We start from the raw sequence: 14,268 nt of genomic DNA, 5'->3' as shown, positions 1-14,268 counted from the left end.
TCCGCGGTGAAATTGCTCTGCCTTCTCATACATATAATATCTAAATGTCCCGTCTGGGAACAACTGTAACACCTTGCCTTTATGTGCCGACAGTCCTGCTGGTGGTGCCTACCCCCACAACAGAAACACGGCCGCATCCTGTCCTTGTCAGCGGACCCTTTCCTCGCAGCCGCCGTACCACGTCGCCGACAGTTGCTGGTTGAGCGCGTAGTCACGGCACTGTTGCCACTTGACGTCGTCCTCTTCTTTTCAGGTCACGTCTCGTCCCGGTAGCACATCCCTCGCATGGTCGTAGTCGCTGCACTGTTGCCTAGCCGATGCGCTGTCGCCGTGTTGCTACTTGACGTCGTCCTCTTGTTCTCGGGTCACGTCTCGTCCCGGTAGCATCTCCCTCACATGGTTTTTTTGCAGCTTCCATGGACGTGGCGATAACACATGCCTTGTCCCATGTTAGGCCTTTGTCGTCTTCAGCCGCCAAAAGCTTGCATCAAATAGCCTCGCTGCGCACACCCACGATGAGCTGGTCTCTGAGCGCCTCAGTTAAAAATGTTCCAAACGAGCAGTTCGTTGCAAACCGCTTCAATTCCACGTTGAAGTCATCAACTACCTCCCGGGGTCCCTGTGTGCATTTATGGAAGTTGTAAAGCTCCGTGACTATCGACCGCTTTGGCGCGTAATTATTCAGAAGCGCCTGTTTTATCTCTTGATACGTCTTCTTTTCAGGAGCCTCCGGAAACATCAGGCATACGCGCTGTCACCTACTATCGTGATAAGAATGTCCGTCTTGCTTTGTTCGTCCAGCTTATTCACTCTCGCAAAAGCCTCAAACCGCTCGAAGTAGATAGCCATGTTACCTGTCGTGGTACAGAATTCTGTCAGGCACCCGAAGAACGGTTGGTGGCTAGAAGACTGTGGCAGATCGTAGTCCATGATGTTTACTGCTGCTTGCTGCTTGAATCAGGGCCGGCGGTTCGTCCCACCCTCGTCGCCATTGTTAAAGAGATGACAGTTGCGCAAGAGGTTTATTGACGACAACTGGCCGGTACATCACACAATATCTCAAGACACGCCCCCCTGCTTGGGTAGGCTATTTATACTGTAATGGTGGCGCTGGGAGTGCGCACAAGCGTGGCCCCTGCTGGTTACAATATACAACACCATCGAATAGAAATACTCTTGCAGCCACAAAGCCCATCATCCAAGCCTCCCTGTGGGGTCTTTTAAGGACAAAAGCCAACAGAGAGCATGATGGTCGGTGACAATACAAAAGGATGGCCATATAGGTGGGGACGGAATTTCGCAACCGCCCAGACAAAAGCCAGACACTCTCTCTTGGTAGTGAAGTTGTTTCACTCTCAAGGAGACAAAAGATAGCTGGTGTGCACAATAACCTGGTCATGACCATGCTGAACTTGCGCCAAAACAGCACAGATTCCGTGGACACTTGCATTGGTGCACACCTGAGTAGGGGCTGAAACGTCGAAGTGGCCTAGGAGGTAAAGTCATGAGACAAGAGAAAGCGGCAGCTTGGCAGAAGCCCCATGAAAAAGGCACACCTTTCTTCAGGAGGTCTGTGAGAGGCCATGCTATGGTGGCAAAATCTTTTAACAAAGCCGCAGAAGTAAGAGCAAAGTCCTACAAAGTCTTTGACGGTGTGAATTTTTCCTAGGTCAGGTCGTATTCCAGAAGCATTGTCCAGATATCCAACTACAGTTATCTGACGATGGCCAAAATGGCATTTCTTCAAGTTGAGCTGCAGGCCAGCCATGCAAACAGTACCAAAAATGACTGAAAGTCGCTCAAAGTGTGTGCCGAACGTAGGTGAGAACGATGTAACGTCATCCAGGTAGCAATGACAAGTTGTCCGTTTAAACCCTTGAAGTAGGGTCCATCATGCGCTTCATCAGTAGCGTCCACATAAGCCGAAGGGCATAACCTTAAATTGCTAAATTCCATGTGGTGTTATAAAGGCTGTCTTTTCACAATCGAGATCATCCACAGCAATTTGCCGATACCCGGACCAACGGTCGATGGATGAAAAGTACTGGGCACCATAGAGACAATCAAGGGCACCATCTATATGGGGTAGTGAATAGACATCGTTTTCACAGCGAAGCTGTTTACCTCTACCAACTGGCAATTCTTTCCTGGCGGTCTACAGAAAACTCTGGTTTCTAGAAATCGACGATTTAGCGCAAAAAACACATGTAGCATATGCGCACATTGGTGGCTTGGTGTCACCGTGCGTGATGGATCGTGGCAAGAGTCGCCGAAAAATGGGTTGGCACTGAGCGTTGTGCCGCAAAAAGTTTTCAAATTGGCTCATTAATAGCCGAGAGAGAAATATTTCAGTGCCATGAACCCATGATTTCAGCAGGCAGGCTCCATTGCCAAGCAAGACGCCCTCTCCACTCACCTCGTCTAGCCTCCCCAAACGAAATTCTTTCCCTGCTTTCTCCCATACCAGACCTTGAGGATCGCGGGATGCATACAATACAGGCCCCACTTTCATTTTTGTTTTCTCCTCGCTTTCTTTTTTCGGTGTTACGCACTTCCACTGATGGTGTCACGCGCGAGCTGTTGTCTTGTTCGCGCAGCGCACGATTTTGCACGCTGTGCACAAGGAAACATGATTAGCGGTATAATTCAGTGCTACACGAATACTGAGGCAGAACAAGTGGATCGCAGAGCATGATCACGCACTGCAACTGGGTAGAAAATGGCATAGTTTCGGTACCTGCGCACATGACTGCACGACTGTGGGAACAAGCAGATGAAGCGGAAGTGCATGTCTCTTGCTTCGGTGCAAAGTAAAACAAAAAAACACGCAGACATTCCGTTTGTGTGTTTTATTATTTCTCTAAACTTCGATTTTTCAATTCAAGCAACAGATCGCACAGATAACAGATGTCTTGTACTTCTTGAAGTCGCGTGTCACCATGAGCGACGCGGCACTGCGAACACCAGTACGTAGGCGCAGGGACACGAGTACGTCATCCTCCAGCTTGGAGTGCGGCGGCCGCGAGGAGAAGGAAAAACGGCGTTCGGTTTAAAATTTCAGATCTTTCCACAGCGGGTAGCGATGTAATACTTTGCAGACACGATCTTTATCGCACAATGTATGCTCTGTGCTTGTCAGGTCAAAATGGCCAGACTTGGTGAGGGGCCCTTTAAAAGTTACCGTATTTACTCGCATAATGATTGCCTCTTTTTGTAAAAAAAAAAATTGACGCAAATTCAGGTGGAGCAATCATTACGCGGGTTAAATTTCCCGCAAAAAGAAAACAAAAATTTTTTTCATCCCATGTTTGCTGCGGGATGACAACAGGTCAACAAATAGGCAGGCGGCTGCCGCTGTATGTAGTGTGGGACACCATAACAAAAATGTCGGCCGGCAGAGCAAGCCGAATGCGCCGAACGCGATTTTTTTTTCTTCTCATGAGTACATTATGTGCATTAAAACAGTTTCTTCTGTATCAGGAATGGATAATATCATCAATATTGGCAAGTTTGCGGCAATAACGTAGTCATGTCCACTTTGAGAGTACAGAAACATATAGGCGCGCTTAGCTGCCAGTGACTTAGAAACACATGGCAGGCATGCCGTGGAAACTGCAGCCATTTGTCTTCACTACTATCCTAATATGGCACGTTTCCGCTAAGGGTGGGCGAATATCTTAGCTGTGTTACAAGCGTCGGCGTATGAATAGGGTACACTTCTAACGTATCAGTGTAAACATGGCTACTATCGTTGCCGCTCGCGATTTGTTGCGTGCCCATGAGTGCAGACGAGAAAAATCCAAAGGCGGCTTTTGTTGTTGTTGTTGACCACAACCATTATAAAGCCTACACATAATAAAGGCAAGTTTGGTTGTAGCTTTTTTTGTCATGGAAGTGCAGAAAGTGATGAAAGGAATGGAATAAGGCATCTGCTTAAGAATGTTTGGTGCATGCAGACCACTTGGTTTGTTCTGAGTCGTTCGCGTAGCATTCGACAGATGGTAAGTGCAATCATTACACGGGAAATTTTTAAAAAATGAATTTTGACGTCAAAATTCAGGGGTGCGATCATTACGCGAGTGCGATCATTATGCGAGTAAATATGGTGTATCAGACAATTACTTTGTGCAGTTTATTGAGATTACTACCATCACGCCAGATGCTGAGTGAAGCGATTATTCTCCGACCAGCAATGCGTGGCATTCCATGGGCATGCACAATCCAGCAGCTGTAGCACTGGTGAAAGACCTCTATGGGACATTACACATATGCTAAAGAAGGTGCAATGGACAAGGCTTCATAAAGAATCAGCACAACTGTTCAGCAGAAAGAGTTTGCTGCTGACTGCTGTTAAAAGAGCACGTATGTGTTCGTGTGTGGCTTTGCACTCCGACCTGTGAGAGCAGGTGTTGTTGGTATGCAAATTTATAAAATCTCTTGAGCTCACAAATTTTTGTGGGTATATATATATATATATATATATATATATATATATATATATATATATATATATATATATATATAGTTTTTTTTCTTTTCTATATCACCGCATATGCTTCTAACAAATTTCGGATATAGTGAAACTACTTTTGTGTTATAATGAGGTTTGACTGTGTTGTCTAGTTCATGATAACTTTAAGACATTGTTCTATTAATGCACTGCCATTTTCTGATTGTGATACGCTGCTTGTCAACCCTTCTGTGAAGCTAAGTTGCTTCAAGTTGCACATACTGTGGCGGGTCTTGCCATGATCTCAGTATGCCATAATCATAATGGGCACAGAAAACAAGATGGGGTTATACTGCTTAGCTACTCCTGCACCAGCTACCTAAGACATTGTAGATGTGCTGTTGAAATTTAAAAAAACCTGGAATCTTTTGTATCTCCTTAGATAAGGATTTGTGAAAATCACATTTGCATTTCATGATGATCACTTATGTATTTCGTCTGACCAAGCAGCACATTGAGCAAAACGAGAACAAGGTGAAAGCAGGAGCCAACTTTTCAACAAGGGGACTTGTCTTCTTCAAGGCAACATATGCTTTCCTCGCCACAGTACATATAGGTGGGGTTCTTCTAAAGGGGAAAGGGCGTAAGGCGTATGGGAGCGGCAACTAGCGAAGGTGTGTTTGCAAGGGTGTCGAATTGAGAATGAAAGAGTGCTGTGCACAAGGCCTGGAACATGGCCATCTGTCAATCACACATAAACGGCCGTGTGTCAGCTGGCGTGTCAACGGTTTGCGTGCACAGCACCCCTCTATTACCTGTTTCGCTTGTAGTCACGGGCTTTCGCGTGTCTGAAAGGGATAATAGGAGCAGCAGAAACCAGTGTTCGTGGGGAAAAAACTAAGAAAGAAAAAAGAAATGAAATAAAGAAAGAAAGAAAGAAAAAGACCACTAAGCAACCAAACTACGGGTTTTGCCAGCTTGAAATTGAGCCATGCTAAATTTCAAGCTATAGGCAACAACGCCTAGTTTGGTTGCTTAATATATTTTTTTTTCCTTTCTTCCCGGTCTTTTTTTTTTCTTTAATTTGTTTATTCTATTTCTCTCTCTCCCCACGCCCCGAGCACTGGTTTTTGCCGTTCCTTCTATTATCTCTTTCAGAGACACGATATCCCACGACCACCAGCGAAACAGGCTGACAGACGGCCGTGTCACTGGCCTTGTGAAGAGCACTCCTTTGTTCTCAATTCAACAACCTCGCCGCTAACACACCTTCGCTCGTTGCCACTCCCACCCGCCTTACACCCTCTCCCTTTTAGAAGAACCCCCCCTATATATACTGCTGCGAGGAAAGCATAGTCACCTTGAAGAAGACAAGTCCACTTGTCTAAATGTTGGCTCCTGCTTTCCACCTGCCGTGGTTGCTCAGTGGCTATGGTGTTTGGCTGCTGAGCACGAGGTTGCGGGATCGAATGCTGGCCATGGCGGCTGCATTTCGATGGGGGCGAAATGCGAAAACACCCGTGTACTTAGATTTCGGTGCACATTAAAGAACTCCCGGTGGTCGAAATTTCTGGAGTCCTCCACTACAGCGAGCCTCATAATCAGAAAGTGGTTTTGGCATGTAAAACCCCATAATTTAATGTTTTAATTGGCTCCTGCTTTCACCTTGTGCTCGTCTTGCTCATTGTCTTGAATTTCCATCTCCCGCCTTCCCCCGGTTTTCCCAAGTAGCATTTTGTTAGACACTAGTGTCTCCACTTGCATCTCTATGTGATGACCATCCTTTAATGTCGAACCAAATGCAAGTGCTTTATCCCTGTAAGTCTGCCATTGCCTCTGAGCCTCAAACCTCTGAGTATGTTTCATTCTTATAAGCAGTCATTGGCAAATGCGTCATGTTATTGTTAGTGCCTTCATGTTTGCTTTGTTTGGCAGGCATAATGGAAACATCCTACTCGATGGGGAAGGCCACATCATTCACATCGACTTTGGCTTCATACTGTCCTCGTCACCCAAGAACCTCGGCTTTGAGAGCTCCCCATTCAAGCTGACGCAAGAGTTTGTTGATGTAAGGAATTTTGCATCTCCCACTTTTATTGACATCCCAGGGCTGCACCATTTTCAGTGCTAGTGGTGACTCCCAGGTTCTGTTTCAAACGAATGCATTCCGAACCGAGAGTGTTGTGTTTTGTGTTTTGAGTTTTGTGCAGGGCTGGCACTAATGATCTCTGTCCAGTACGTGCTCCACATGTGAGAGAAGCTCTTGCATGTTTCATTCTTGGCTTGCAGGTGTGCACACTCGGGCACTGGTCAACCCCTGCTCAAATATGGTTTTGCATGTGCTCGTTGGCACAGTGAAACGTCACTTGAGTGATGTACTCAGTCAAACTTGTACGAAAGCACTGCCATTGTGATCAATGGAAGAATTTTTCTGGAATGTACTTCAGTGTTGGGCAAAGTTCTTAGTTTTCTCCTACTCACTTTTATCTTGTGCAACTTTCTTACATTTAATTCCAAAATTGTTTGCTTGAAACTGTGCATACAGTAGCACATCATTATAATGAGCTAATGGGTGTGTCGATGTGATCACAGTTCCCTTGAAAATTTCTGGCGCTGTGCCAAGCTCACTGTCTGAGCACAGTATCAGTTCTGGTGGATGCACTCTTTGACAAGTCTGATTGCGAGTCTCACGAAAGTGGATATATAGTAGTATGTGTGTGTCTGTCTAAAAGTGATTGCCCAGGAATACCGCCCCTGTGTGCTTGGTCAAATCTGTGGCCAATGGAGCACAAATGGCGGTGTGATATGCCGCTTTCGTTATGAAAGCTCATTAAAAAATTCCATCAGTGAAGGTAAAATCTGAGGGACTGCTTTTTTCTGATCGTGAATGTGGAGGGCATGCTGTACTTCTTTTTGAATTGCCGATATTCATTCATTCATTCATTCATTCATTATACATGCTTTCAAGACCCGAAGGCACTACAGAAAGGAGTGGTAACAAAGTAAAAATAATATGCAGACAATTATATAAAGGGAAAAAAATTTTGAGCAATAGTGTGGTAGACTGCTGTTTTGAATGAAGATGTATCTACGATGTGAATGATGGAAGCAGGAAAGTGGTTTCAGTCGACACTTGTGCAGGGTAAAAAAGAATCATAGTACTTGTTCGTTCAGCAGGATGGGACGGCAACTTTATATCTGTGGTGAGATCTGAATAAAGGGTAGAAAAATGGGGTGATTAGTTGATTCTTGAGCACATGGTTAGAGTGATAAACTTTGTGGAATAGGCAAAGGCAAGCACATTTGCAGCGTAATGAAAGATCTGGTAGATTCAGGGTTATTTCATGCATCTTACACTGGCACGGCAGAAATAGTTAGATAAACTAAAGTGAGCTGCTCGATTTTGAATTTCTTCAAGTGTAAGGGTTAGTTATTCTTGATTGCTATCCCAAATGGCGGATGCATTTGGGATAGCAATCAGGTTTGAGCGAAATAGGGTTTTGGAGAGTGCCAGTTTTACAGAAGTAGGAACAGTAGAAAAATTACGACGAAGATGCTTCATGCGAAGAAGCTCTTACAGATGCTAGTATAGTGTCATTCAGTACATATCTGCACTGACTGCCATTGCTGTCTGTACATGATACTGTATGCGCATCAATTTACTTTCTAGCGTTAAGTTTCATAAGCCATTTGTTAGACCAGAGTGACACATTGTAAAGATCCCCTTGCAGTTTATGTATATGAATCATCAGGTTTAGTGATCTTTCGGTATATTACACAATCGTCTGCGGACAGACTAATTGATGATATTGTTACACAGTTAGGGAGATCATTAATATAAATCAAGAAAAGTAAAGGCCCCAAGATGGATCCTTGTGGCACTCCGGATGTAACTGGTGACAAAATAGATGAATAGTTATTGGTTGTGGCACATTGAGTTCGATTGGAATGCACCAGAATGTATGTTAGATTCAGGTGCGCTTTTATATTTTTTAAGCCCATGAAAATTCGGTTCATGCTAGCTTCGGGAGCGTGTTAAAATTGTGTAAATACTGTAGGCCAAAACTTGGTGGCATGCAATGCTGTTAGTAACTTCTCTGGTGCCACAGTTCAAAACTGCCACACGGTCATGCACAAAACACTACTGAGTCAACAGCCACTCTACTTCCATGATCCAACAGTGCTGCTGCATCACCACCACACAACGCTACAAGCCTCCGATTTCATTCAATGCTTGTTATGGGACGCCAGCAGAAGTATTTGTGGTTCCGAAGTGTGTACTTGTGCCTACCAAAGACTACTGTATGAAATAAGAGGCATGTAGTGCTCCTCTGGTGCACTTGCAAAACGGCAATAAGCTGAGCAGTAGCCTAGAACGTGACGGCAGGAAATGGTCTTGAACTTCTTAATTTGACTACGCCTGTGCAGCATGTACTAGAAGTGGCAAGGAAAGAGAACCGTGTAAGTATTCGTCACTGGCCTAAGTGTGTTCTACAGTCAAATTATATGTATTCTTGAACTTATTTCAATGTTCAAATATTGCAACTGATTTTCGCTACATCATTTCGCACTTGCGACTTACCTATCAATGTGCCCCAAAGTTCGTGACCCGTCGGGGTAGCCTTTACAATGGCTATGGCGTTGCACTGCTGAGCTCAAGATCGCGGGTTTGCTTGCTGCTGCGACAGCTGCATATTAATGAAAGAGGGATGCAAGAATGCTTTTAATGCGAATATTGCAAAAGTGCAAAAGTAACATTTTTTTGCATAACTTTCTTATGTTGTGCCATGCTTCATTAAATCAAACGAGAGAAAGCGAAAACCTATGGCACCATTTATCGCATTTGATAGTAGCAGATTTACGAGGACTGAGGTCGTATGTGGTAAACGGCAAGGGCCGCCACTTCAGTGAGTGCCGCCATGTTTGTTGATGCAAAACTATTTTGCCGAGTTTGAGTCACTGTGCTATGTCGGCAAAATAGCCTCAGCGACGCACATGCAAAACCCTCTTCGCGTCTCGTGCATTCCCAGTTGCACTGACACTATACTCCCTAATGTGCATGGCCTGACATGAGTGTATTGCATGATGTCATGTTCAGTGCAGGCGCGCATACTCGATCGGTCTTGCGGTGAGCCTTTGCCCACAAGCTGTGACTGTCGCACTGTGTTACATCCTGGGTTAATAAACACGCATTTGTTGACGGTCTGTCTGTGGTGCCTTCTCCTCCACACCTTATCGGAGAGTCAACGAACCCAGCCGCAACACCCTATCTGTGTTGTGGTGTGAAGGAGTGTCGCATCCTTTAGTGACTGTGCTCGAAGTTAAGCCTCATGCAAACCCGTCTCTGCAACATATAGACTATATCAGTTAAAATTGGTGTGGTATATGGTAAGCACACATGCGTTTGACCCTGCGCCAGGACTTGCGCTGAAAGGTGAAATGACTATTCCACCACTGACATTAACTTTTCAGGACCACTTTGCCGCTCCACGCACTGCTTGGCCACATTTATTACCATTATTAATCTCAACAAAGTAAGGCCTTTTTATCTTGGACGTGACTGTAGCTGGGCAAAGTGCGGTTGTCACATGGAAATCATGATCAGACTGTGTCATTCTACTGCAGGAAGAAGGCCTGTCCCTGCGATCTCTTCAGTGGCCCCACATTTCCTCATTTCGTCACACCACCACGTTCTCTGCCGTCCTCGACTGCGTTTCCTCTCCTTTGGCACTAGTTACTCTAAAAGGCCACCGTTTATCTGCCCTGCGTATTGAACGACCTGCCCTACTCTTCCTGTCGCTTAACAAAGAGGCCAACTTTCTCCATTCCTATGGTGGTGAACAGGGCAGATATACGTACGCATGTTTCTCATGCTTTTGTTGTTGCAGTTTGAGAAACTCGTACATAGGTGCAGGACAAGTTCTGTGGAGGAAGTTTTATGTCATACACTCAAGTAGCAAGAAGCTGCAAAGTATTCCCAGTAAGCTATGCAGTTGAAGTATAAACTGAAGATCTAGCAGATGCCTTGCAAAAGCTTTCTTTTGTGAAGTGCCCACATCAGTTTCTTCTGCAGTTTCATGCTGCTGCTGTTGGGTAGATCAAGTTTCTTGCTTTCACTTTTCTGACATGTGCACCTTTTCAGTGAGCATAGTGATGTGGAATAGTGAAAGTTTTTTCAGTGCACTCATGCACAGGAGAGGTTACAGGCACTGATCAACCACTGCTATCGTACAGGTGATGGGCGGCCTGGACTCGAACATGTTCAACTACTTCAAGGTGCTGATTCTGCAAGGGCTGGTGGCGGCACGCAAGCACCACGAGCGCATAATCACCCTGGTGGAGATCCTGCAGTCCAATGCCCGGCTTCCCTGCTTCCAGTGGCATGGGGCCAGTGCTGTGCGTGCTCTTCGTGAACGTTTCCACATGGGCTGCACCGACGAGAGGCTGCAGATGCTTGTTGACTCGCTTGTCGAAAGCAGTATGCACTCGCTCACTACACGTCTGTATGACAACTTCCAGTACTTCACAAATGGCATTCTCTAGGCTGGCTTTCCTTGACCGTCGGCCCTCCGCACCGAGTTCTGCTTGGTGGCTGGAGGTGTCTGGATTTAGTTCTTCCTTGCATGCTCAACTAGATGGGACCCCAGGTGTGCACCAATACCAACGCAAAACACTGTTGACATTCTTGTGCTAGCCCACTAGGGTGTTGGCATACTGCAACAGGAAGGAGACCATTGTGCATGTGGGTGGGTATCTCTCAAAGACCAACTCTTTCACAGTTGTGTTACTTGCAGGTTTATTGAGGGTAGGCTGGAGCTTGCCTGTAACAATCTGTCATGCCTAGAACAGGATCCCCCTTTGGTGGAAAACCATGAATGGTGTCTGCTTTTGAGTGAACTTGTACAAGTCACTGCCAAGTATGAACAGCTTGTCAAGGCTGTGGCCAGCAGCAACTCTACCCAAATTCCTGGCATGACTTCATCTGACTTGCTTTCGTATTTTACAGCATTGCAACAGCTTCTTTATAAAAGCTGCAAGTAGGGCCTGTTACCAGCAATGCAAGTAGGCCAACGAAGGCTTGGCAAGTCTCTCCCTCCTGTATATAGCACTCAACCGTGCAGAATGATTTAATTTTCTGTGCATCCCTTGTTGACACCAACCGTTTCTCATGCCAAACACTTTAGTGCAGGAACAATCCAATGTCCCTTCATCATTTTATCTGCACCATGGCAGACTCGGTGCGACATTTTCTCCACACACTGTTCTTTGTACATAATATTCTGTTGTTAAGACACCTTAGGTGAACAGCTGCTTCATCATGCTGGTAACAAATAGTAAAATGTTTTGTCCTTTAACTTGCATTCTGTGAACAGTTTTGCGTGTATGGATGGTGAAGTACCTCATGTTGCAGACAGTCTGCGTGGCTGAGCCAGATAGCTTTGCGGAGTGTGTGTTATGCAGTGGTTATGTCGTTTTCAGTGAGCGCTTTATAAAACTTTTCTGTGCATATTAACTCCAAGGCATAGTTAACGGTGCAGCAACTGTGCAGCCTTCTAGTTCGCAAAATGCCTCCTTTTGTACCATATGTTATGAACAAACCACTTTGCGTTTCGTCTAGGCTGCATCAACAGAGTGTTTATTTCACGTCAGGGCATTGCAAGCTTTCTTCTTTTTCTTTCTTTTCCGTCTTCTTTATTTTATTTTTATTTTTGCGAAAACTAACATGCTTGTGCTTGCATATGCATGGGAAGCCTGTCGGCCTTATTTGCACAGTTGCCAGTTCACAAATCTGAGCAACAGCAGCACAGCTTGGAAATGTGGCTGGTGAAATGGTGCAGACTGGTGTGCACTGCCTTGTAAATGCAGCTAGTAATTTTAATGTACATTTTATGCGGAGTCATGTTACAACAACCCATGTGTCTTACGAGTGGAAACCCTGTGGGCCGTCCAGACTTGTTTCTTTGACAGGCATATGCATTTAACCCCTAGACTTGGCATGTCGAGGTGAAAAAAAGACTTGCATTGTTCAGTTGTGGCTCATGCAATCCCCAGACTATCACTCTGACTGTAGCTCATTGTCAACTGTGAACACTTGTCTGGCTATGCTTATACATTGTTCAGCATGGCATCAAAAAGGTAGCCTTTCACCAAAAGGATTGCTCAATAGGTGTGAGTGATTGCAAAGCAAACATGCAGCAGGCAAAGAGGGTGTCACTGCGCTTTCACTTCAGGCGTGTATATTATTATGTTTAAAGTGTGCCTAGAAGTCGGGCTTGGTAGCGAGCAAGATCGATATTGCTGCCTCATGGTGCTAGCTGTTAAAATGCTTGTCTGCATAAGAATATAACATTCAGCACTAATGCATTCTTGTTGAGATATGCACTAGTGTCGGGCACACTTGGGACATCTTCAACCAGTCATTCCAGAGTGCTCTGCCAGTGCTACAAATGTCGTGTAGGATAACAACAAAACTTTCTTGCAAGCAGAAGTGGGCTCCAATGGTGATAGTGATCACTACAATACTTTATTATCGTGATACAGCTTACACGAATGTTGAAGCTCTGCCAGAGTTCTCTTAATCAACCAATTGAAGCTGCCATTGGAACATGTAAAGCTCCACTTAAGATACTTGTTGATCATTTTCGTGGAAGCGCGAGGTTCCAGTTGGAATATATTTTAATGTGGTGCTTTCAGGGTGTGGGGACGATCCTCTCTGTCTAGTGCCAGAAAACCTTTGTCTTAGTGCATGGATCTTGCATCTGCATTCCAATCCTCTTTTTTAATTAGGCCACCTGGCTTAGCGTGCCATACTTAAGTCAACCAGACATGTGATGCGTCTTTGCTCGCACATACATTTTTTCTGGCCAGGCCTTGCAGTAGCTGTGTACATATGTCCTCAGTTCTCCTTTTTCTGTTGCTTTCTTTTTAGCTCTCTAGCGCAGAAAACAGTTCATGTTACATTCAGTGTTCTCATTCTCGAGATATTCTCTTGTGTCGTCCTGCTGCGCCACAAGTATGCAAGCATGTCAGTTGCTTACAGAAATGGTGTTGAGAGAGTTCTTCGACGTTACTGGCGTGCAGCGTGCATCAGGTCCAGGGTAACCGCACTTTGTTGATGGTAGCGTGAAGACTTGTGCATCGCTGTCTGTCCACGAGCTGTTGTAAATACTATGAAGGCTATTTTTCCAGGCTTTTCTTTGTACTAATGTGTAAATACTGTGCTAGATATTTGAGCTAATGGTTCGCTTGTATGGTGCATTCTTTTGATTCTGTTGTATAGGGGAAGGCATTAATCCCGAGCCGCAGCAAGTTTTCATTTACATGACAACCCTTTTCTGCTTTTTTCTTTCTCCAAGGCGCATGCCTGGCTTTGAGGCACTTTTGTGCTTGCTTTGGGAACCATAACATTGAGCCAAGCTGCATGCGCAATCCTGCCCAAACAGTTTCGTCATCAAAAGTTGGCGATGAAAAAATGAGTAACCTGGAAAAGGTTTTCTTAAACTCCATCATTGACGTTACTTTCCTGGATGTAAAATGAGGTCTAATGATTTAGTGTGCTGTAATATAATGAAAATTAAATTCATTTTCTTTTCTAATCATTCAGTCTGGTGCTTCATTCAAGTGTGCTGCAGAGTGTGTTTGCTATTACAATGTGCCAAGAGCACGGACTCCCAAGCTACATATTGTGATGCTTTCCGACTGGAAGTTATTGAAATCTGTGTGCACACACCTTTGTCTTGCCCTCATTTCTATTGCTGACAAAAAAAATCACTGTTGGAATAACAGTCCCATTGAATGTGAAGTACTCTGGAGTTTCC

The 14,268-nt window shown here is 45.0% G+C and overlaps 1 protein-coding gene across 6 annotated transcripts in view; it reads left to right on the top strand.

Moving 5' to 3' along the window:
- fwd (phosphatidylinositol 4-kinase beta fwd) overlaps positions 1 to 14,046 on the top strand; it is a 161,138-nt gene extending 147,092 nt beyond the window's left edge. For all 6 annotated transcript variants that reach the window (XM_075697209.1, XM_075697204.1, XM_075697206.1 and 3 more), the window contains 2 exons: positions 6,386 to 6,518; positions 10,685 to 14,046. In XM_075697209.1, the coding sequence (XP_075553324.1) occupies positions 6,386 to 6,518; positions 10,685 to 10,993 (442 nt within the window). In that variant the 3' untranslated portion in view covers positions 10,994 to 14,046. The remainder of the gene's footprint in view (positions 1 to 6,385; positions 6,519 to 10,684) is intronic.
- Positions 14,047 to 14,268: the final 222 nt, after the last annotated feature.

The sequence above is a fragment of the Dermacentor variabilis genome, chromosome 6 (assembly GCF_050947875.1).
Source record: "Dermacentor variabilis isolate Ectoservices chromosome 6, ASM5094787v1, whole genome shotgun sequence".
Lineage (NCBI taxonomy): Eukaryota > Metazoa > Arthropoda > Arachnida > Ixodida > Ixodidae > Dermacentor > Dermacentor variabilis.
Note: the sequence above shows the minus strand (reverse complement) of the source record. Positions and strands in the feature narration are given on the sequence as shown.